Source organism: Pongo pygmaeus, chromosome 7, assembly GCF_028885625.2.
Source record: "Pongo pygmaeus isolate AG05252 chromosome 7, NHGRI_mPonPyg2-v2.0_pri, whole genome shotgun sequence".
Lineage (NCBI taxonomy): Eukaryota > Metazoa > Chordata > Mammalia > Primates > Hominidae > Pongo > Pongo pygmaeus.
In genome coordinates, this window is record NC_072380.2 from 3,434,806 (window position 1) to 3,458,175 (window position 23,370).

A 23,370-nucleotide genomic window follows, 5' to 3' on the forward strand; every position below is an offset into this window, starting at 1 on the left:
GTTTGCTGACTGTTTCACTTTCACGTATGTGTCCTGCACATCAGGAGTTGCTCCGATGACGAACGTTGACTGTGGGTCACTTATCCTCAGGCGGCCTCCAACCTCTGATAAGATGGGCCTTATCCCTTCCGTTGACCAACTGACTTCATGATCTTTCTCTGTCATGACCTCATCAGGAGTTTCAGATCTTCCTACCCATACACATGGTTGCACACAAGCCTCTCCTATTTTCTTTTTTTTTTTTTTTTAATTATGCTTTAGGTTTAAGGTACGTGTGCACAACATGCAGGTTTGTTACATATGTATACATGTGCCATGTTGGTGTGCTGCACCCATTAACTTGTCATTTAACATTAGATATATCTCCTAATGCTATCCCTCCCCCCTCCCCATACCCCACAACAGGCCCTGGTGTGTGATGTTCCCCTTCCTGTGTCCATGTGTTCTCATTGTTCAATTCCCATCTATGAGTGAGAACATGCAGTGTTTGGTTTTTTGTCCTTGTGATAGTTTCCTGAGAATCATGGTTTCCAGCTTCATCCATGTCCCTACAAAGGACATGAACTCATCATTTTTTATGGCTGCATAGTATTCCATGGTGTATATGTGCCACATTTTCTTAATCCAGTCTATCATTGATGGACATTTGGGTTAGTTCCAAGTCTTTGCTATTGTGAATAGTGCCACAATAAACATATGTGTGCATGTGTCTTTATAGCAGCATGATTTATAATCCTTTGGGTATATACCCAGTAATGGGATGGCTGGGTGAAATGGTAATTCTAGTTCTAGATCCCTGAGGAATCACCACACTGACTTCCACAATGGTTGAACTAGTTTACAGTCCCACCAACAGTGTAAAAGTGTTCCTATTTCTCCACATCCTCTCCAGCACCTGTTGTTTCCTGACTTTTAAATGATGGCCATTCTAACTGGTGTGAGATGGTATCTCATTGTGGTTTTGATTTGCATTTCTCTGATGGCCAGTGATGATGAGCATTTTTTCATGTGTCTTTTGGCTGCATAAATGTCTTCTTTTGAGAAGTGTCTGTTCATATCCTTCACCGACTTTTTAATGGGGGTTTTTTTTTTCTTGTAAATTTGTTTGAGTTCTTTGTAGATTCTGGATATTAGCCATTTGTCAGTTGAGTAGATTGCAAACATTTTCTCCCATTCTGTAGGTTCCCTGTTCACTCTGATGGTAGTTTGTTTTGCTGTGCAGAAGCTCTTGAGTTTAATTAGATCCCATTTGTCAATTTTGGCTTTTGTTGCCATTGCTTTTGGTGTTTTAGACATGAAGTCCTTGCCCATGCCTATGTCCTGAATGGTATTACCTAGGTTTTCTTCTAGGGTTTTTATGGTTTTAGGTCTAACATTTAAGTGTTCAATTCATCTTGAATTAATTTTTGTATAAGGTGTAAGGAAGGGATCCAGTTTCAGCTTTCTACATATAGCTAGCCAGTTTTCCCAGCACCATTTATTAAATAGGGAATCTTTCCCCATTTCTTGTTTTTGTCAGGTTTGTCAAAGATCAGATAGTTGTAGACATGTGGCATTATTTCTGAGGGCTCTGTTTTGTTCCATTGGTCGATATCTCTGTTTTGTTACCAGTACCATGCTGTTTTAGTTACTGTAGCCTTGTAGTATAGTTTGAAGTCGGGTAGCATGATGCCTCCAGCTTTGTTCTTTTGGCTTAGGATTGACTTGGCAATGCGGGCTCTTTTTTGGTTCCATATGAACTTTAAAGTAGTTTTTCCAATTCTGCGAAGAAAGTCATTGGTAGCATGATGGGGATGGCATTGAATCTATAAATTACCTTGGGCAGTATGGCCATTTTCACGATATTGATTCTTCCTACCCATGAGCATGGAATGTTCTTCCATTTGTTTGTATCCTCTTTTATTTCATTGAGCAGCGGTTTGTAGTTCTCCTTGAAGAGGTCCTTCACATTCCTTGTAAGTTGGATTCCTAGGTATTTTATTCTCTTTGAAGCAATTGTGAAAGGGAGTTCACTCATGATTTGGCTCTCTGTTTGTCTGTTATTGGTGTATAAGAATGCTTGTGATTTTTGCACATTGATTTTGTATCCTGAGACTTTGCTGAAGTTGTTTATCAGCTTAAGGAGTTTTGGGGCTGAGATGATGGGGTTTTCTAAATATAAAATCACGTCATCTGCAGACAGGGACAATTTGACTTCCTCTTTTCCTAGTTGAATACCCCTTATTTCCTTCTCCTGCCTGATTGCCCTGGCCAGATCTTCCGACACTATGTTGAATGGGAGTGGTGAGAGAGGGCATCCCTGTCTTGTGCCAGTTTTCAAATGGAATGCTTCCAGTTTTTGCCCATTCAGTATGATGTTGGCTGTGGCTTTGTCATAGATAGCTCTTATTATTTTGAGACACATCCCATCTATACCTAATTTATTGAGAGTTTTTAGCATGAAGGGTTGTTGAATTTTGTCAAAGGCCTTTTCTGCACCTATTGAGATCATCATGTGGTTTTTGTCTTTGGTTCTGTTTATATGCTGGATTACATTTATTAATTTGCGTATGTAGAACCAGCCTTGCATCCCAGGGATGAAACCCACTTGATCATGGTGGATAAGCTTTTTGATGTGCTGCTGGATTTGGTTTGCCAGTATTTTATTGAGGATTTTTGCTTTGATGTTCACCAGGGATATTGGTCTAAAATTCTCTTTTTTTTGTTGTGTCTCTGCCAGGCTTTGGTATCAGGATGATGTTGGCCTCATAAAATGAGTTAGGGAGGATTCCCTCTTTTTCTGTTGATTGGAATAGTTACAGAAGGAATGGTACCAGCTCCTCCTTGTACCTCTGGTAGAATTTGGCTGTGAATCCATCTGGTCCTGGACATTTTTTGGTTGGTAAGCTATTAATTATTGCCTCAATTTCAGAGCCTTTTATTGGTCTATTCGGAGATTCAAATTCTTCCTGGTTTAGTCTTGGGAGAGTGTATGTGTCGAGGAATTTATCCATTTCTTCTAGATTTTCTAGTTTATTTGCATAGAGGTGTTTATAGTATTCTCTGATGGTAGTTTGTATTTCCATGGGATTGGTGGTGATATTCCCTTTATCATTTTTTATTGCTTCTATTTGATTCTTTTCTCTTTTCTTCTTTATTAGTCTTGCTAGCAGTCTATCAATTTTGTTGATATTTTCAAAAACCAGCTCCTGGATTCATTAATTTTTTGAAGGGTTTTTTGTGTCTCTATTTCCTTCAGTTCTGCTCTGATCTTAGTTATTTCTTGCCTTCTGCTAGCTTTTGAATGTGTTTGCTCTTGCTTCTCTAGTTCTTTTAATTGTGATGTTAGGGTGTCAATTTTAGATCTTTCCTGCTTTCTCTTGTGGGCATGTAGTGCTATAAATTTCCCTCTACACACTGCTTTGAATGTGTCCCAGAGATTCTGGTATGTTGTGTCTTTGTTCTTGTTGGTTTCAAAGAACATCTTTATTTCTACCTTCATTTCGTTATGTACCCAGTAGTCATTCAGGAGCAGGTTGTCCACTTTCCATGTAGCTGAGTGGTTTTGAGTGACTTTCCTAATCCTGAGTTCTAGTTTTATTGCACTGTGATCTGAGAGACAGTTTGTTATATTTCTGTTCTTTCACATTTGCTGAGGAGTGCTTTACTTACAACTATGTGGTCAATTTTGGAGTAAGTGTGGTGTGGTGCTGAAAAGAATGTATATTCTGTTGATTTGGGGTGGAGAGTTCTGTAGATGTCTATTAGGTCAACTTGGTGCAGAGCTGAGTTCAATTCCTGGATATCCTTGTTAACTTTCTGTCTCGTTGATCTGTCTAATGTTGACAGTGGGGTGTTACAGTCTCCCATTATTATTGTGTGGGAGTCTAAGTCTCTTTGTAGGTCTCTAACTACTTGCTTTATGAATCTGGGTGCTCCTGTATTGGGCACATATATATTTAGGATAGTTAGCTCTTCTTGTTGAATTGATCCCTTTACCATTATGTAATGGCCTTCTTTGTCTCTTTTGATCTTTGTTGGTTTAAAGTCTGTTTTATCAGACACTAGGATTGCAACCCCTGCCTTTTTTGTTTTCCATTTGCTTGGTAGATCTTTCTCCATCCCTTTATTTTGAGCCTATATGTGTCTCTGCATGTGAGATGGGTTTCCTGAATACAGCACACTGATGGGTCTTGACTCTTTATCCAATTTGCCAGTCTGTGTCTTTTAATTGGAGCATTTAGCCCATTTACATTTAAGGTTAATATTGTTATGTGTGAATTTGATCCTGTCATTATGATGTAAGCTGGTTATTTTGCTCGTTAGTTGATGCAGTTTCTTCCTAGCATCAAAGGTCTTCACAATTTGGCATGTTTTTGCAGTGGCTGGTACTGGTTGTTCCTTTCCATATTTAGTGCTTCCTTCAGGAGCTCTTTTAGGGCAGGCCTGGTGGTGACAAAATCTCTCAGCATTTGCTTGTCTGTAAAGGATTTTATTTCTCCTTCACTTAAGAAGCTTAGTTTGGCTGGATATGAAATTCTGGATTGAAAATTCTTTTCTTTAAGAATGTTGAATATTGGCCCCCACTCTCTTCTGGCTTGTAGGGTTTCTGCTGAGAGATCAGCTGTTAGTCTGATGGGCTTCCCCTTGTGGGTAACCCGACCTTTGTCTCTGGCTGCCCTTAACATTTTTTCCTTCATTTCTACTTTGCTGAATCTGACAATTATGTGTCTTGGAGTTGCTCTTCTCAAGGAGTACCTTTGTGTCATTCTCTGTATTTCCTGAATTTGAATGTTGGCCTGCCTTGCTAGATTGGGGAAGTTCTCCTGGATAACATCCTGCAGAGTGTTTTCCAACTTGGTTCCATTCTCCCTGTCACTTTCAGGTACACCAATCAGACGTAGATTTGGTCTTTTCACATAGTCCCATATTTCTTGGAGGCGTTGTTCGTTTTTTTTTATTCTTTTTTCTCTAAACTTCTCGTTTCATTTCATTCATCTGATCTTCCATCACTGATACCCTTTCTTCCAGTTGATCAAATCGGCTGCTGAGGCTTGTGCATTCATCAGGTAGTTCTCGTGCCATGGTTTTCAGCTCCATCAGGTCCTTTAAGGACTTCTCTGCATTGGTTATTCTAGTTAGCCATTCATCTAATTTTTTTTCAAGGTTTTTAACTTCTTTGCCATGGGTTCTAACTTTCTCCTTTAGCTCGGAGTAGTTCGATTGCCTGAAGCCTTCTTCTCTCAACTCGTCAAAGTCATTCTCCGTCCAGCTTTGTTCCGTTGCTGGTGAGGAGCTACTTTCCTTTGGAGGAGGAGAGGCGCCCTGATTTTTAGAGTTTCCAGTTTTTCTGCTCTGTTTTTTCCCCATCTTTGTGGTTTTATCTACCTTTGGTCTTTGATGATGGTAATGTACAGATGGGGTTTTGGTGTGAATGTCCTTTCTCTTTGTTAGTTTTCCTTCTAACAGTCAGGACCCTCAGCTGCAGGTCTGTTGGAGTTTGCTGGAGGTCCACTCCAGACCCTGTTTGCCTGGGTATCAGCAGCGGAGGCTGCAGAACAGCCAATATTGGTGAACAGCAAATGTTGCTGCCTGATCGTTCCTCTGGAAGTTTTGTCTCAGAGGAGTACCTGGCCTTGTGAGGTGTCAGACTGCCCCTACTGGGGGATGCCTCCCAGTTAGGCTACTCAGGGGTCAGGGACCCACTTGAGGAGGCAGTCTGTCCATTCTCAGATCTCAAGCTGAGTGCTGGGAGAACCACTACTCTCTTCAAAGCTGTCAGACAGGGACATTTAAGTTTGCAAAGGTTTCTGCTGCCTTTTGTTTGGCTATGCCCTGCCCCCAGAGGTGGAGTCTACAGAGGCAGGCAGGCCTCCTTGAGCTGGTGGGCTCCACCCAGTTCAAGCTTCCTGGCTGCTTTGTTTACCTATTCAAGCCTTGGCAATGGCGGGCGCCCCTCCCCCAGCTTTGCTGCCACCCTGCAGTTTGATCTCAGACTGCTGTGCCAGCAATGAGCGAGCCTCCATGGGCGTAGGACCCTCCGAGCCAGGTGTAGGATATAATCTCCTGGTGTGCCATTTGCTAAGACCTTTAGAAAAGCACAGTATTAGGGTGGGAGTGACCCAATTTTCCAGGTGTCGTCTGTTACCCCTTTCTTTGACTAGGAAAGGGAATTCCCTGACCCCTTGCTCTTCCTGGGTGAGGCGATGCCTCACCCTGCTTCAGCTCATGCTTGGTGTGCTGCACCCACCGTCTTGCACCCACTGTCTGACACTCCCCAGTTAGATGAACCCGGTACCTCAGTTGGAAATGCAGAAATCACCCATCTTCTGTGTCGCTCATGCTAGGAGCTGTAGACTGGAGCTGTTCCTATTCGGCCATCTTGGCTCCACCCCTTACTCTTCTATTTTCTAATACAATTTAGAAAATGCACAGCATTGAAAGCCTCGTGAATGACGTCACCATGTGTTTCGTGGTTATCTGCGTTGGCGCAGTTTTTCACTTAGCATCATTGCATTATTTTCTACTATGTCGAAACCTAGTTGTGTTCTCTCCTATCCTGTCTTAGCATTGAAATAGTCCTAGTGTACGTGTTTCAGTATCAGAGGTGAAAAATCACATCTTCAGCTTGCTAATCATTCCAGGAATGAGCTTCCCATAAAAGCGAAATATTTGGAGCTGTTGATTTCTCTCAGAAGTGGGAGCAAAGCCTGCAGATGACCCATCCCCATTGCCCATTATAGATAGGCTACTAAAGGCCAGGGGTATTCAGAACAAATTGGATGCAGAACTGAAACCCAAGCCCAGGTCTCTTGGCTAAGCTCTAGCACTGCACTATCCTGCCCCCCTTGTATTCTACACTTCATGCTGGAGCCCTCCTGCTGCACTGTCTCACCCTACACACCCTCATCCCGCACTTCCTCATCCTATAGCCCCTCATTTTGTACTCCTTCCCCTGCACATCTCATCCTGGACCCCTTCACCTGTACCCCTCATTCTGTACTCCTCACTTGTACCCCTCATTCTTCACCTCTCTTCCTGGACCCCTCCCTCTGAATCCCTCACCTGGACCTCTCCTCCTGCACTCCTCACTGCACCCCTCATCCTGTACCTCTCTTCCTGGACTCCTCATCCTGGACCCCTCACCTGGACCCCCTCATCCTGCTCTCCTCACTGCACCTCTCATCCTGGACTCCTGAGCCTGTTTCTCTTGCCCTGTACCCCTCATCTTCACCCCTCATCCTACACTCCCTGACCTTCAGCTCATATCACAATCTTTTTGCCCAAGTCTGAAGTGGCCTAACTTCTTCAGTTTCTCTCATTCTCAGTCTCAGATGGCACAAACTTTCTTTCTGCTCACTCCCTTTCCCAAGAGAAAAGCAGAAGAAACGGAGCTCCACATGCTCACATGTTAAAGCAACAGATGATCTAAAAGAAATGCATTGGAGCTGAGTCATCAAAACTGCATGCCACGCCTGGCCGTTCCTGGCTTAGAGGCAGGAGGATATGTACGCAGTTTAAAAAACACAGGATGAATTTCGAGAATAGAATAGTCCCATCTATAACTTTTAAATTACTAATGCAAATATCATCCATTTGTAAGTCAACACAATTCAGAAATTTTAAGAAAGACTCTTGCTGAGATCATAAAAACTCGTAAAGGAAACAGAAATACCAAAGAAAAATAATAAACGTAGCGAGAAAATTGAAAGCAACAAATTCCAATTGAAAGGAAAAAACCTGTTTGGAAAAGTGGGTCCTTATTGTATCTGATGCGGGGATCCCAGTGATAAAGATGTGGGAGAATGTTATCACATTCACACACTCATGACACACGAGAAATGAGGAAGGCAGCCATATGGCTGGAAAAAAATAGGAAGCTCATTCCACTTACAGAGCCTAAAATATCATCTAGAAGTACACTTTGTTAATTTCACAAGCTCTTTCATAATTTGCAAATATCATTATCAGAACTTTCATTCCTACCTGAGGCTAAAATACAGATTGGAGAACGTCTCCCAGGAAGTTTGCTCTAACGTGAGCCCCGCGGTGCTTAACCTCCGTGTCATTTCCACTACATCTTATCTCAGTTTACTTTGAAATGTAATCTGTGAGGATACATGTTGGGAAGGGAGAGTGGAATGTAGCTGGAGCTAATGGGCCACTAAAACTGGAATTTAAATATCAAATTTCTGCATTAGAATTTAATGTTCTCTGGCACCACCTGCTCTCTTGGCTCTTATGTGCTGATATATTTAAATATTTAATAATGGCTTATCTCACATTATTAAAAGGAATCTGTGCTAATAACTCATTCATGCAATATAACTCAGAAAAAAATAGAGATCAAGAGTCAATGGTTCTTCTGATATTTTTCTTAAAGTTAAGACTGTCCTGAATGTCAGCATATCGTCATACAAATTCTTCAACCCTGTCAACAAAAAAGGGTGATGACTGGAAACTCAATATCTTTCTAATATATAGTTTGTTGTTATTACTTGTTTGTTGTAATATCGTTTCAATAAAATCCTATGTTCATCTGATTGGTCTTGCGTTAAGACAATGGAACGCTAGTTGGGCTAGCTAGTAATTCACCTAAAGAAAACAATAGCAACAATGAACACATATAATCTATTAATTTCAGCTTCAAACACTTAATTATTAATATATTTGGTTTGTAAATGGCTTTTAATATCTTTGGTTACTAAATGGCTCACCAAGATGAAGACATCGTGTGCTCTGCAATGGTCTGGAGAAACAGAATTGAATAAAATGGGGCTCTTTGTCAAGGACTCACAAAACACTCTAGGAAAATTGTTACCTTAGCTAAAAACTAGCTGCTGCAGGTAGCCACAGGAAAACACTGGAAGGAATTTCCATCCCAGTGAGTTGTCCAGGAGAGAGGCGCAGCTCTCAAGCTGGGCCTTGGGGAAGGGAAGGGGTGTTTCCTACCCGGAAGGGTAGGAAGGACCCGCCCGGACAGAAGGGAAGCGGCATGAGCCCTGGTGTGGGGAAGACTGATGGATGGGCACAGGATGGCAAGCACACAGTGTGCTACACTGTGCTACAGCACCCTGCGGCTCTTGAGAAGACACGGTGATCTGGAAGAGGGACAGAAATTCAGTGACTTGCTCTGTTGTGGCTGCACCATGGTGGGGGCACACAGGAGCCACAGGTGCAGAAAGAAGCTGACTCATGAACCAGAGTGAGCAGGGTGAGGTGAGGAGAGACAGGCCAGTGTGTCCCTTATCTTGCTGGCTGACATGGGGCACAGGGTACAAAACACAGAGGCCATAATATTACAGGAATCACATGGTGGATCCTTCTCATGAAACTTCCTTGCAATGCAGCACCGGTGCCACAGGAATATGCACTTTTAAGCCCACCCTGACCTGAATCTCCGTCTATGAAGACCCCTGGGTGATCTCCACGCATGCTGCAGTCGGAGACACGGATGAGAGCAGAGAACAGCATAAATACAGGTACATGGGAGATCTGTGCAGAAATGCATCCCTTTGCCAACAGGTGAATTCAACCAATAGCAGCAGAGCACCCGCCACTGAAGGGGAACTCCCGGACAGTCCAGGGGAGGTGGACTCAGAGAACCAGAGAGGGCACCAGATATACTTCAGGAACTGGGTTCCAAAAGGTTATCATTCAGGGACCCAAGCACTCAAGAATGAGGCTGTCGACAAATGAACAGATTTGGGTCCGGGAATCAGAGCAGCATCAACAACCAGAAACAGCCTGTGTTGACTCATTGGCTACTGGGCTATAATTCCTCAAATGTTTAAAAACTAAACTAAGACTTAAAAAAAAAAAACTGGAGTGGTCCTAAGATTATTGGTAAGGGTTAAATGGCCCATGATAATGCTACAAAAATCTAAACAGTCCAGAAATTGGCTAAGACATTCACTCACATTTTGCACATCTCTAAGGACGCAGCTATACAACCTGCAGCGTGTGCACAGCTGCACAGGTGACGGGCATAAAGAGGTCCTTGCATTCCCAGAGCTTCTGTCTCCTGGGAAGAAAGGCAATTAAACAATTGTTGGGATGGAGGCAGCTCAGGGTGGTATAGGATTGTGTAGGAGCAAATCACAGAATCTAGGATGTGAAGCTTATTGGGGAAAGTAATCTCTGAGATGAGACGGGAAGATCAGCAAATGATCTACACGGTGAGTCTGTAGAAGAATGATCCTTGTTGGGGAGATACGTGTGCAAAGGTAAAAGAGAGGAAAAAAGGAAGATTTGAAGATCAGGAAGCTCCATGGGACAAACATGATGTGTATCTGGATGGTGGTGAGAGATGAAGATGGAATTTGGAAACCAGTTTACAGAATATTCTGTGGACCCTGGGAAGGCTCCAACCAATTTGAAACAGTGTAGGAACACTCTCTATGTTCATTTTTTGAAAAAAGATAATTCTGACTGGACCACCGTGTGTGGGAGAAATAGGAGAGATTAGTAGCGGGGAGAAATGAAGTTTCGGCCACTACAGAGGCCGCCTGGAGTGGACACTGTGGAAGCCGTCTAAGGGTAAGAGAAAGAAGATAAAAAGGAGGGATGGGATAGGATATTTACTAGATGGAACTGACAGAAATTCGTGGAGAAAAAGAGAACAGGATCATCCACCACCAATGTCGCTGAGAAGAAATAAGACAAGAACAATAATTATAAATCTGTTGTCCAAATTCTCAAAGAATATAGGGAGATTATCTTCCCTGGCTGCTAGACAATGATGCCGCACTCTGGGTAAGAACAGACAACGGGGTGATGTGAGTCCCAGGTCAGGAAGCTCGCTCTAGAAGCAAAGAGCTAAGCACCAGGAAGGCAGATACGCCCACTTGTGGTCCAAGAATGGAAGGGCTAGTTATGTTTCAAGGGATGTGGAGGGCAGTAACAATAAGTTTGTTCTTTAGCATATTAAATTGAATGGCAGTCCTCAGGAAAGCCTGTCGAGAGGAAATTCGAATTTACAGCACATGAGTTCACGTGGCAGGACACTTTCTCTTGCATGGGGTTCATTGCAGACTCAGGTCCCACCATCAAATGTGGCCCTCATCGCTGTGCAGGACTGAGGCTGCTAGAGTGGGCTCATAGCTGCACACCTCTCAGGGACATGCTCAAACAAAGGCCTTAATTTAGAGTAAAGAAGATGCAAGGGCTACTGACCCTGAGACCTAGCATTCCTGCCACAGACTGTGAAGTCCAGAAGGCTTTTGCTGGATAGAATGAGGGAATGCGCTTCTGAAGGCATGGCTGAGGAGCCAGCTTGGAGAGGATGCTGGGAAGGATGGGCTGCTGTCCTCTGGATGTGGTCTTCACCCTAAATCCACAGCCATAATGCTGTGTCAGTCCCCAGAGGCTGGAATACATGGGGCCAGGAACTGAGGAGGGGAAGCAGGAGTAGCTGTCTCACCTCCATCCCAGGAGCTGATTGAGATCTCTGCTCCCCAATCTCTCAAATTAGGCTATGTGGTTCTAGAGAACCTGCTTCTCAGAGGGGAGATGTCTCCATCAGCAGGAAGAGGAAGGGCCCCATGAAACTGTAAGCTATGCCTGTGGCCCAGCACCTTCAAGATCCTCATGCCCAAGGCCTCGCCAGCAAGGGAAGGAGCCATCATCCTTGCAGGAGGACTGGCCCTAATCAGGAGAAAAAGCTGGGGCCATTGTCCCCATTGAGACAATACAGATGAGTGGGACCATTTATCCATGGGGACTCTCTTATGTGTGATAGAACACGGACAAGTCCAGCAGCCCACCTGAGCAGTGCATTGTGAGCAGAGACTGAGGCCCTGTGAGGAATCGAGTCAGCATTGCCCTGCTACAGAAGCCACCTAGCCCAGCTGAGAGACCAGCTAAGGAGGCAGATCCTCACATGGGCCAGACAGGAGGGTGGCAGTGAGTGTGTATTTCACATGTTCCTAGGAAACGGGGCCAGTCAGAATCCTGGAGAAGCTGTTTCCAGTTGGCGAAGACTGAACAGTGCTAGTGCTGGGCTGTATTTGATCCCAAGGGCACCACTTGGGTGCTCTCTTCAGAACCCAGGCCTCGCCCCCAGCTGCTGGGGACCCACACTGCATTTCTTTTCAGGAATCATCCCAAGCAGTGTTCTGGTCCCTCCCTGGGGGCCACCCATGTCAATGATCAATGGCACTAAGCCTGGCCCAATTGCTTCAGTTTGGAAGACTATACAGCGCCATCCTAGCTCCAGACCTCCCTGTAGCATCATTTAAGGCAAGGGTTCCCAAACTGGGAACCACAGCAGGAGGTGAGCAGCAGGCAAAGGAGCATTACCACCTGAGCTCTGCCTCCCATCAGATCAGCAGCAACATTAGATTCTCCTAGGAGTGTGAGAACCCTATTGTGAACTGCACATGTGAGGGATCTAGGCTGCACGCTCTTTATGAGAATCTAATGCCTGATGATCTGTCACTGTCTCCCATCACCCAGATGGGACTGTCTAGTTGCAGGAAAACAAGCTCAGGACTCCCACTGGTTCTACATTATGGAGAGTTGTATAATTATTTAATTACATATTACACTGTAATAATAGAAATAAAGTGCACAGTAAATGTAATGCACCTCAGTCACCCTGAAACCATCACCTCTCCCAGTCCATGGAAAAACTGCCTTCCTTAAAACCGGTCCCTGGTGCCAAAAAGGCTGGGGACCTCTTATCTAAGGCACCTGATGTGGTCTGACTGTTTGTGTCCCTCCAAATTCCTAAGTTGAAACCTAACCCCAAATTTGATGGTTTTCAGAGATGGGCCAGCCTTTAGAGGGTGATGACATGATAAGGGTGGACCCCCTGTGAACAGGATTAGTGCCCTTGTGAAGGACGCCCAGGCTTGTGGCCTTGCCCTGTCCACCACGTGAGGACACAGTGAGAAAGTGCCATCTATGAACCAGGAAACGGCCCTCGCCAGACACCAAATCTGCCACTGCCTTGCTCGTGGACTTCCCAGAACTGTGAGAGATACAATTCCATTGTCTCTAAGCCAACTCTATCTGCATATTCTGTTACGGCAACCTGAATGAACTAACTGTGCACCTCTCGTGACTGGGCACTGTTCAACTTCTCCCTCCACCCAACTCCACTTCCTTCTCTGCCTTACAGACGATTCCAAGCACACTCCCAATACTTCCCGCTACATAAGTCACCAACTCAGGCTCTGCTTCCAAGAAAAAGGGTAATTTGTCATAGATTTAAGTCAAGCCCTTGGAAAAAAATGTTAAATCCACCTTAGATATAAGGCTGTATCTGCTGTGAAAAAGGAGGTACACATTATAAACGCTTTGTGATGGTCCACTGGGCATTCCCACAACATGCAAACAAAGGGTTATTTGAAGCCACTTCCTGCAGCTTCACCTTCTTTTTAGGGTTTTAGAAGTCACTCTACTATTCTGGCAGGCCCTGTCTTGCCTGACTTTGAGTAGCGTATTGGCTTCGTGCTCACAAGGACAGGGGCATGAGCTCACTTTCTACATGGACCAGCGAGCTGTCCTCAGTTCAGGGACTGCACCATATGCCATCATTGCACTTGGATGCTTTTCAATGTGCATAATTGCTCACATAGAGAAGACAGGCGAGACTGGGCTGGGTAACTCATGCCAGTCCAACAACTCAAGATGAGAAGCACCTTCAAGATTACATAACATCAATGCTGTCTCAAAAGTTCCGTCTGCCAAGAATGGTAAAGATGCTGCTTTTTGAACCATCTCCTACATTCCCGTATTCAATACAACACAGAGCCTCACTTCCCCATTCACCCTAGGAGCACAGACCCTTGGCTACAGACTGAGATGCCTACACAAATTTCCATTCTCTTATTATCAATGTATTCATCGGACATAGGAGACAATTCCGTTTCTTGTATGAAATGGTGACGCTAAAGTCAAATAATTTTACTGGAATCACTCTTAGTTTTAGCCCAAAATAGGTCTTGTTTTGACTACACAGCAGCACGTCACAGGGAACAGTTCCTTTAACTTACCCCCTGCTGGAATGTAAATAGCTATGGCAAATTACATGAAACATGATTTGTGGAGATGCAGTTCATCAACTTGTGTGATGAACTCGAACTGAATTTTTTTTTGTAACAAAAAATGCTTCAGAGTCAACTCACTTTACTATAGACAGAGAAGCCATAAAAATCTGGGACCACTACAATAGCAAACATGTAATTGCTTATAAAAATATCCAGGGATCAAGTTTCCTTCTTGTTAACTTCCTCATGGCTAGAAGCTGCAGTGGTTATGAGGGAAACCAACCTTGAATTGAGCACAGGGATTTTTCTTTATTTTCTGTTGACTAACAATCAGTTGCTATGATATATAATATATATTTTATTTTCAAATATAAAATGGAGAAACTATGCCCTGGGCTCACATTATCTTTTCTTATATAATATTCTGAGATATACTATTTATATGGATTCTATCTATTATAAATATGATTTATAAATATATAAATGATTTATAAGTATATAAATTATACATAGGTAGAATCTATATATATAGCAAATCTATATATAAGTTGTATATGTAAAATTTGTTTTAAAAATATATATTAGCCATAGAGAGTTTGTTTATGAATGGTCAGTGTTGCCTTATATGGCTCTACCATAATTAATTTACATCCTGCTTCTTAGCATTTGGGCTTTTGAACAGATTATTTTTAATTCAGTATTTTCATTTGTAAAATGGTTTTAAACAAGGCTCACCTCTCTCCCGTCACTTTCTGACACCTGACATGATCTCCTTCAAGAGCTCTCTTTGTTTTTTAAACTTTGCATTTTTTTCCCCATAATTTTCTTAGGGCAAATTATCACTTCACACTCTCTCTCTCATTCTGTGTGTGTATAATAGCTATAGATAATGCACATGCTCATATGTATGCACGTGCTTATATATTAGGGAATATGTATAAAACATACTGTATAACATACACATGCCAACTGAAGTCTAGCAAGAGCATTTGTTTCTGTGAATTGTTCTTTTGTGCTTGCTGCTGGGGCCTCGCCAGCAGGGACCCCTGTTGTTTTTGGTCTCTGAGCTCGTCCCTGCCTATCCTCCACTCCCTGTGATTTTCAGGGGATGCACAGGCCCTGGTTTTCATTTCTCCACCCTACTCGCTTTCGGAAAAATGCCTCTAAAAGGGTCCATTAGCTGAGTAGACCCTCCAGGCATCTTGAGGGGATGGAGAGACGATTGTCCTTGGGGAGTTAGAGACAGCACGAATGGAGAAATCTCAGATATGCCCAAGCCTACGAGCCCGGGATGATGGAGGCCACAGGTGGGTAGAGTGGACCCAAGGTCCTCCTGGTCCTCGTGTCCTGAGGCAGCCCCCTCACCATTATTGTGTGTGCTGGCAGGGGGTAGTGGGGGTGCCAGGAAAGCATCCTCTGGGGAGATTTTCTCAGAGAAAACAGTGCCCAAAGTGGCAGAGACCATGAACATCTTAGGGTAAGAAGTGTGATCCGAAGATTTGAGGGTTCCCGAAATATTTTACACTACTCAGGCTATTCTTGATTTCTTGTCAAGGTTGGAGTAGTTAGGACAGTAAGGGTTGACATGGGTGGCCTTTGATAATGAGTGAGGTTAAATTGATAGCTACTTTATTAGGATGGAGTCTCAGAAATTCGAGTGGATGTTAAAATAAGACGATGTGGGATTTCTTGAATAGCAGTTTGTCTAGGGTTTGTAGTCCGAGGGACTGACTGTGACTCCAGGTATCAGAGTGCACACATTGAAAATTTCTGGAGAGACTATGAGAAAATGTAGAGAGCTGTTGCCTCTGAGGAAGTTAACTGGCTCAGCTAGAAGCTGGAGAGAAGGGGTGCTTACAATTCATCTAAACACCCCTCAGTTGGGTTTACATGTCTTACTGTGCACACTATTATTTATATAATGAAAACATCATGTTTGTAGAAAAATCTCAAAATTAAAATGAAAATGCAAACAGAAATAAGAGCTAGCATTTCTTAAGTTCTTACTCTATGTGTTATGAGCCTTACATGTTTTACTCAGTTGATTTTTCAATAAAATTATGAAGCAGTTGTGATTACTTTGACTTTTTTTTTTTAATGATGAGTCTGATACACAAAGGGTTTAAATAACTTACACTAAGGTTCAGTTACTGAGCAGCAGAACCAGTATTCAGGGGAGTCAAGCTCCAGATCCTGTGTTCCTAGCACTAAATGTTAGTGAAAATCAGACAACATCAAAACATAGAACATTTAACTCTATGTAAATATATGCTGTATATATTTTCTGATAACTTTTTTTTTCTTTTTTTAAGATGGAGTCTCACTCTGTCACCTAGGCTGGAGTGCAGTGGCACGATCTTGGCTCACTGCAAGCTCCACTACCTGGGTTCAAGTGATTCTTCTGCCTCAGCCTCCTGTATATCTGGGATTACAGGTGCCCACCCTCCACAAACAGCTAATTATTTTTGTATTTTGAAGAGAGATAGGGGTTTCACTATGTTGGCCAGGCTGGTCTGGAACTCCTGACCTTAAGTGATCCACCTGCCTTGGTCTCCCAAAGCGCTATGAATTCAGGTGTCAGCCCCCCTCCCTGGCCTGTTTTCTGATAATATAATTTATGAACAACTATGCTTTGAGTCAAATAATATAAAATTATGTATACGCATAAAGGTCACTTTTATAAGTGATTTGCACTGTGTATTCAACTGTTAGCTTAATACAGTACTCTGGAAATATGCATTTTTAGAATGTCTTCTACTGTTATAATCTCTTAATTTTTTAAAATCCTCAAATGTTAGATTAGTTACTGGTTTTAATTACCTTTTTACCTTTGGACTATTCTTTTGTCAAAGATAATACATGACATTGAATTGGCCATCTCTCAAGGACTGATGGCCATTTCACGTTTTTATGACATCTCCTGGGTGGCTACTGAGACTCTTACCACAGCACTAATTGGGGTAAAATGTAATTATAATTAATGTGGTGTGGTCATTCACTGTGAAATATGACACATGGGAGAATGTTTACCTTTTAATGGAACTACTTATGTCTCTTCATAGTCAAGGATGCAGTTTGGGCATGAGGCTCCTCTCCTATTCCTGGTACCATAAACCTCATGATGTGTATCTCAATGCTGCTGAAATGAATTTACTGCAATTTGCCCTGTTGGGAAGTGTCTGGTATTTCACTGATGATTTTAGATTCTACCAAAGGCAGCACCAAATGTAGGTCATGTGGAAAATATTATGTCTCCACCATACTTTCTTGAATAACCGCACAGTCAATAAAAGTTCAACTGAAGGTCAGGTCTAAAAATTCAAATGTCAGGAGGTATTCAGCAGTTGCCTCTGCATTCTAGTTTTAGTCATTGAATGGGATGTAAATATACATTTTTTGTTGTGGTATTTCTTATTCAAAAGGGTCATTAAGTCTCCACCACACTCCGTGTGTCAGCAAGGAGGGACCTATTTTATGCTTTGTAGATGAGGATACTCCTGGGTGGGCCCACTCACCACAGGACCCTTTAACATTGTGGCCCTTTATCCCACAGAGAGAGAGAGAGAGCAGCCGTGCTGTAGCGTGTTCACTCACATGGACTCATGACAATGTCCCTTACCATGCTTGTTGATTTAGGATTGGTGGATGCTTTTTTATTATCTCTTTCATTGATTTCATGGGTAATAACTTCTTGTTACATTTTTCAGCTCCTAAAACTATTCCTATGGTATACACTTGGGAAATGAGAACATACTGCCTATTTACTCAAATTCAAAAAGTAGAATAAAATACAATTCCAACAGCTCCAGATAAATATTTTCATTTTTACCTATACACATACACATCTATCAGTTCAAATATTTTAAGGAACTCAGTTACTAATGAAGGAACCAGTAAGATATTTTAAAAACTATTTCAAAGGAGAATCCAAAGATCACAAATATATAGACAATCAGAAATACTGAAATAAATTTGCTAATTGATTTAAAAGTAATCAATATCCACAGGATAATAAGTAATGGCATCTCTTTCACAGGAAATTCATTTGCATTTCAATGGTTCAGAAATTGTTTGCATTGGTATCGGTTTTCTATAACTTGTAAAGTTGTAAACTAGCTCAAAAACAATGACAGGCACTGGGCTTTCATTTCAAATATTTGAATTTGGCTCATGAAAATTTATAATTCTAAATCTTTTCAGATTCATTATATTGTCTTTTCTATGTTTGCTCACATAAAAGAAGGTTTTGAGAAACACCAGGCAATATGATATGGTCAAAAGATCCACACATATGTTCACATTTCCTAGCTTACACCTAATACTTCACCTCACTCTTCATTTTGGGATAATCAGAGCACATATCATGGCAAGCCGAGTTTTCAGAAGTTGAACATTCTCATTCACAAAAGCGAGTGTTAGTAGACTTTAAGGAAGTTCCCATCGTGATTCCTATTTATCAGCATTGTTTGACTTGTTGATTTTACTTCTACCTAACCAATACAGAATGGTCTCTGCCCTCTGTTGGAATGCTAACTTCCAACCCTGTTAAGTGTATTCTCATCATACCTTGGTAAACAGCTTTAAACCCAGGTGAGCCAATGCTATCATCCGACTGCAGATGTAGCCACATCTGGTTGCTCATGCTCACGATGAGGTCAGGAACACTGGATCCCGTGAGCCTGCATGGAAGAGAAATGTCAAAGCTTTTATGTAAGGCAACAAGTATATCAACTTCTACCTCAAAGGAAGGTCTTGCTGCTTTAAACAGCCAAACCCTAGATACATCAGTAACAAGACCCTCTTTCAAAGACTTTACAGCCTCTTGTCCATTATATTAATATTCAAACATCACTATCACTGGTGCTTTACAGAAATTACTCTATTCTATGGCTGCCAATTTGTGTATTTTCTTTTAAAAAATCAACTTAGGGCAATCAACCATCCCATTTTCCTGGAACCGAGGGGCTTCCCCAGGTGCAGGAGTAACAGTGTTAAAACTGGGACAGTCCTGGAAAAAATATGGGACAGTTGTTTATCTGAGGTGACTAGAGATGTGCACAGTTGCTGTAGGATTATACAACACCAGCCGTGAAAGAGAAAGCATCTCTATCACAAGAAACAGTACGGGTTCATTCACAAAGGTTTTCACTGTCTAGAACTAGTATGTAACTTTATCACAAACTCTCCTTTTAAAATATATTACAGGTAATTATACATTAAGAGAATTTTGAAAAGAACAGCATGCATAGCTGAAATAGATTTGGCAGCATTTATTGAACACTCCCCCTGCATATTAATGTCTGGGTCACACCAAATGTGAGTTTCAGTGAAGCATTCATTGTGTATTAACAAAACAGTCACATAGGGGCTGCTGTCAGCCAGTGAAAAGAAACACTAAATCCATTGACTGAACTCAACATGCTGACAGAAAAGCATGTTGAAATAGGAAAAGTGTAAGAAAAAAATCAATTCAACCAAAACAAATGTCCCTAATCAAATAGGAAGCTTGACTTTCAGCAAAGTAGTTTCAGGAATATGAGCATATGATTTGCCCCATTAATCATATCATCTGTCTATCAACCCAACATCCTCACCTTAGGCAGCACAGAGCACCGGATTCTTCAAAGGAAGATGAACAACTGTCATTATATGTGAAGTAACTCATGCAATGTTACACACAAATTGAAAAGAGGAAAATATTTCTGTGAATGCTGTGTGGTAACTAAATATGTATTTCTTTCTGAAGATTTGTCTTTGTTGGCAAGATTGTTCTTTTTCATTTGCTTCTTTTGTTGGCTTGTTTGAAGAGAGATTTTTTCTTTCTTTCTTATTCATACATTTATTGAGGTGTAACAAGCCAAAAAGTGCACAGATCATGAATGTCTAACTCTACGAATTTTTACAAAGTGAACCACCACGCAGATCAACTCTTAGAGAATTACCAACACCCCAAAGCTTCTTGTACCTTCTCCCAGTCACCATCGTCTCCTCCCACCTTGCCAAACTATCAGTTTTACATCTTCTTTAAAGTTTTTTTATAAATGAAATCATACTATATATAACATTTTGTTCGACATTATATTGGTGAAATGTATTCATGTTATTGTTTGTAGCAGTGTTTCATTTATTTCAATTTCTACATAGAATTTACAGTGCATAAACGCAAGTAGGGGATGATTAATATTTTTAAATTCTTGAAATTTTTATTAAGATAATTGTAGATGCATATGTGGTAGGTAGTACAAAATAATATAAAGAGATCACATGTATTATTTACCTAGTTCCCCGAGTGGTAACATCTTGCAAAACTGTAACAATCAGGACATTGACATGGATACAATCTACCAGCCTCATTAAAACTTTCCCTGTTTTATTCCTGTTTTGTATGTACGTCTGTGCATGTAGCTCTGCACAAATACGTCACATGTCTCGGCTCCTGAATCCACCGCCATAGTCAATGCAGGGCAGCTCCATTCCCTCCAAATTCTCTGGTGCTTTGCCCTTAAAATCACACTGATGCCCCTCTTGCTACACCCTGTTCACTGTCCCTAACCCCTAGCAACCACTAATCAGTCTCCATCTCTAAATTATTCATTTAAAAAAATCATACAAATGAAATCACAGTGTTTAACAACTTGGGATTAGATTTTACTCACTTAGCTTAATTCCCGGAAGATTTATCCCAGTTGTTGTTTATACCAATAGTTTGTTCCCTTTTATCGCTGGGTAGTATGTCATGTTCTGTATATACCACAGCTTGCTTAATCATCCACCTGGTTAAGGGTATTTGGGCTGATACTAGTTTTGGCAGATGACACCTAAAGCTGCTTTGAACATGTGTGTGCAGGTTTTTGTGTGAGCACAAATCTTCATTTACCTGAGATAAAAGCCCAAGAGGGCAACAGCTGCATTGTATAATCACGTTTAGTGTTTAAAGAAACTACCAAATTTTCCCCCAGACTGGTTGTACATTCCAACCAGCAATGTGTGAGCACCCCAGATTCTTTGTGTTCTCAACAGGCATTTGGTGTTGTCAGCATTTTTTTACACTTTAGTAGCTATGTGCATTTAACTAATCGGTAATGATGTAAAATATTGTCTCGTGTTTATTTGCCATTTATACGTCTTCTTTAATGAGAGGTCTCTCTTTTCTTCCTTTTAAATATTGAAAACTCTCTCGATATATTGTAGTGTAGATACCAGTCCTTGTCAGAAATTAGCAGTTTTGATTTAAATATAGTCAATTTTGGTAAGGGTTCCACATGCAATAACAAGAAATTATATTCCATAAGTATTGGTTGCAGGGCTTTCTGTATATCAAGTTTGGAATCTGGCTTAGTTCCTTCCTTCCTTCCTTCCTTCCTTCCCTCCTTCCTTCCTTCTTCCTCTTTCCTTCCTGGTTTAGTTCCTTCCTTCCTTCCTTCCTTCCTTCCTCCCTTCCTTCCTCCCTCCCTTCCTTCTTCCCTCCCTTTTTTCCCTCCTTCCCTCCTTCCTTCTTCATCTCTCTTTCCTTCCTTCCCTCCCTCCTTCTTCCTCTCTCCTTCCTTCCCTCCCTCTCTCCCTCCCTTCTTCCTCTCTCCTTCCTTCCTTCTTTCTTCCTTTCCTTTCTTCTTTCCTTCCTTCCTTCCTTGCTTTCTGTTACTATTCCCTAAGGTAAGTGAATATATAAAGGAAAAATATATATCTTAAGTCAAATTCATGGTTTTGGGTGGAAGAAGAAAGAGGAAAGAAAATGTACCGTTTTAATATTATACAGTTAAAGAAGAATGTGTACATAGCTGTTAATTTTTCCCTACATGTTAATATACACATGGCACTTGGTTCACATGCAAAATGAGTCGAGGAGAGTGTTTGTCCCTTCTCCCTTTGGGCTTAGAGGTGGTGTCAGCACCCTTCTCATCTGTGTTCCCCACTCCCACTCGCTTCTCTCTTTTACAACCCTTTGACTTCGAGACTTATGCCACCATGCAACATGATTCTACTGCTGTCCATCATCGTCCTCTCCCTTCGTGTAGCCCCTGGCTTGTTGTCATTGCTCCCTGTGGGCAGTCTGATAATTCTTGTAAAGTGACTCATGGGTTCTTGGCTCTTTTAACCCAATAACTTTTCTCTCCACTCCACTGCAAGGTATGACATCAAGGTGCAAGGTATGAAATCACTGGTCATACCTTGCACCTTGCTACTCTTTATCATAACAAACTTAAGCACCTAACCCCTCTTTCTGACCACACTGCAATATCTTTTAACTATCATAAGTGTGTACTTTCTGAAACACATTTCCCAATTCTTGGGGACCTCTACTAATGATTTGGTCACATTTTTACCCAGCCTGGACAACATGATTGGTACTCTGCTATTCTGTCTTTCCAGCACCTTAACTGTGTTAAAGTCTACTACCAATCGGTCCCATCTCTGACAAAACCCCAACTTGAGATCAATCCAGCCATCCACTCTCTATCTTCCTGTATGTGTGCACAAGAAAGATGATGAAGAACTTGCTGATTTATACATATATATATATAAGATTTAAAGATTTCCAGACTCACACTAGTCATATGGTGCCACATTTTTTTCCTGAATTATAGTAGTGTATTTTTCCTATTGCCATTTGTTATTGCCCTAAGTCGTCACCACTTTTCTCAAGCCCATTCCCAGCCCTTATTTCTTCTGTTCTCAGCAGATAACTTTATTCATAAGTATAAGGGGGAAAACATTTAGGGCAGTCAAAACATGAAATACCTGCCTCTCCAAATCTCCTAAGTTTTTTTTATTCTTTTCACGTCACCAGTCATTGGCCACTAGAAGTAACTGTTGGGGGAGTTTATTTTCCTCGTACTTCTTTGATGTTTTTCACACCATTGTTTTCTCCCCATTTCCAACCTCTCGGTTGAACACTGATTATCTCACACCCACCCCACCGAAGTAGGCTCCTAACTCTGTCTCCTGATTCTGGCATTTCATCTCCCCTAGACATTCGACTTGATTTTGACTTATTAAAAACATAATTGTCATGTAGAAAATTCTTACACATTGAAAAGACTTATACTGTCTGTTCAGCTACTTTAGACATACCTCTAAGTCAATATATTTAATTTCTTAAGTTCTATACTGAACTTTGCTTTAATCTTATATTACTTGTACACTTGCATGAAACAGTCAGCAAGCACACTGCCATATTCCGCACAAAGTTCTTTCAATCAAATGTCAAATCAGGTTTATGTTTATTACTCGTTTTGGAATTTATTTTAAGCCTGCTATGTGACAGTTATATTTATGAGAAGAACTGTAATTACAGCTTATTACAGTTATTTTAAAGCTAATTAACTTACAAAAATTTCATACAGTAAAAACACTTTTTGATTTATTTTTAAATTTTTATGTTATTTTATAATATTTA

At 41.5% G+C, this 23,370-nt stretch overlaps 1 protein-coding gene across 1 annotated transcript in view; it reads right to left on the minus strand.

The window, feature by feature from the left end:
- The window catches only part of CSMD1 (CUB and Sushi multiple domains 1), a 2,090,911-nt gene that overhangs the window by 522,411 nt on the left and 1,545,130 nt on the right, over positions 1–23,370 (minus strand). Inside the window, exon 12 of the mRNA XM_054498773.1 lies at positions 18,540–18,652. Within this exon, the coding sequence (XP_054354748.1) occupies positions 18,540–18,652 (113 nt within the window). The remainder of the gene's footprint in view (positions 1–18,539; positions 18,653–23,370) is intronic.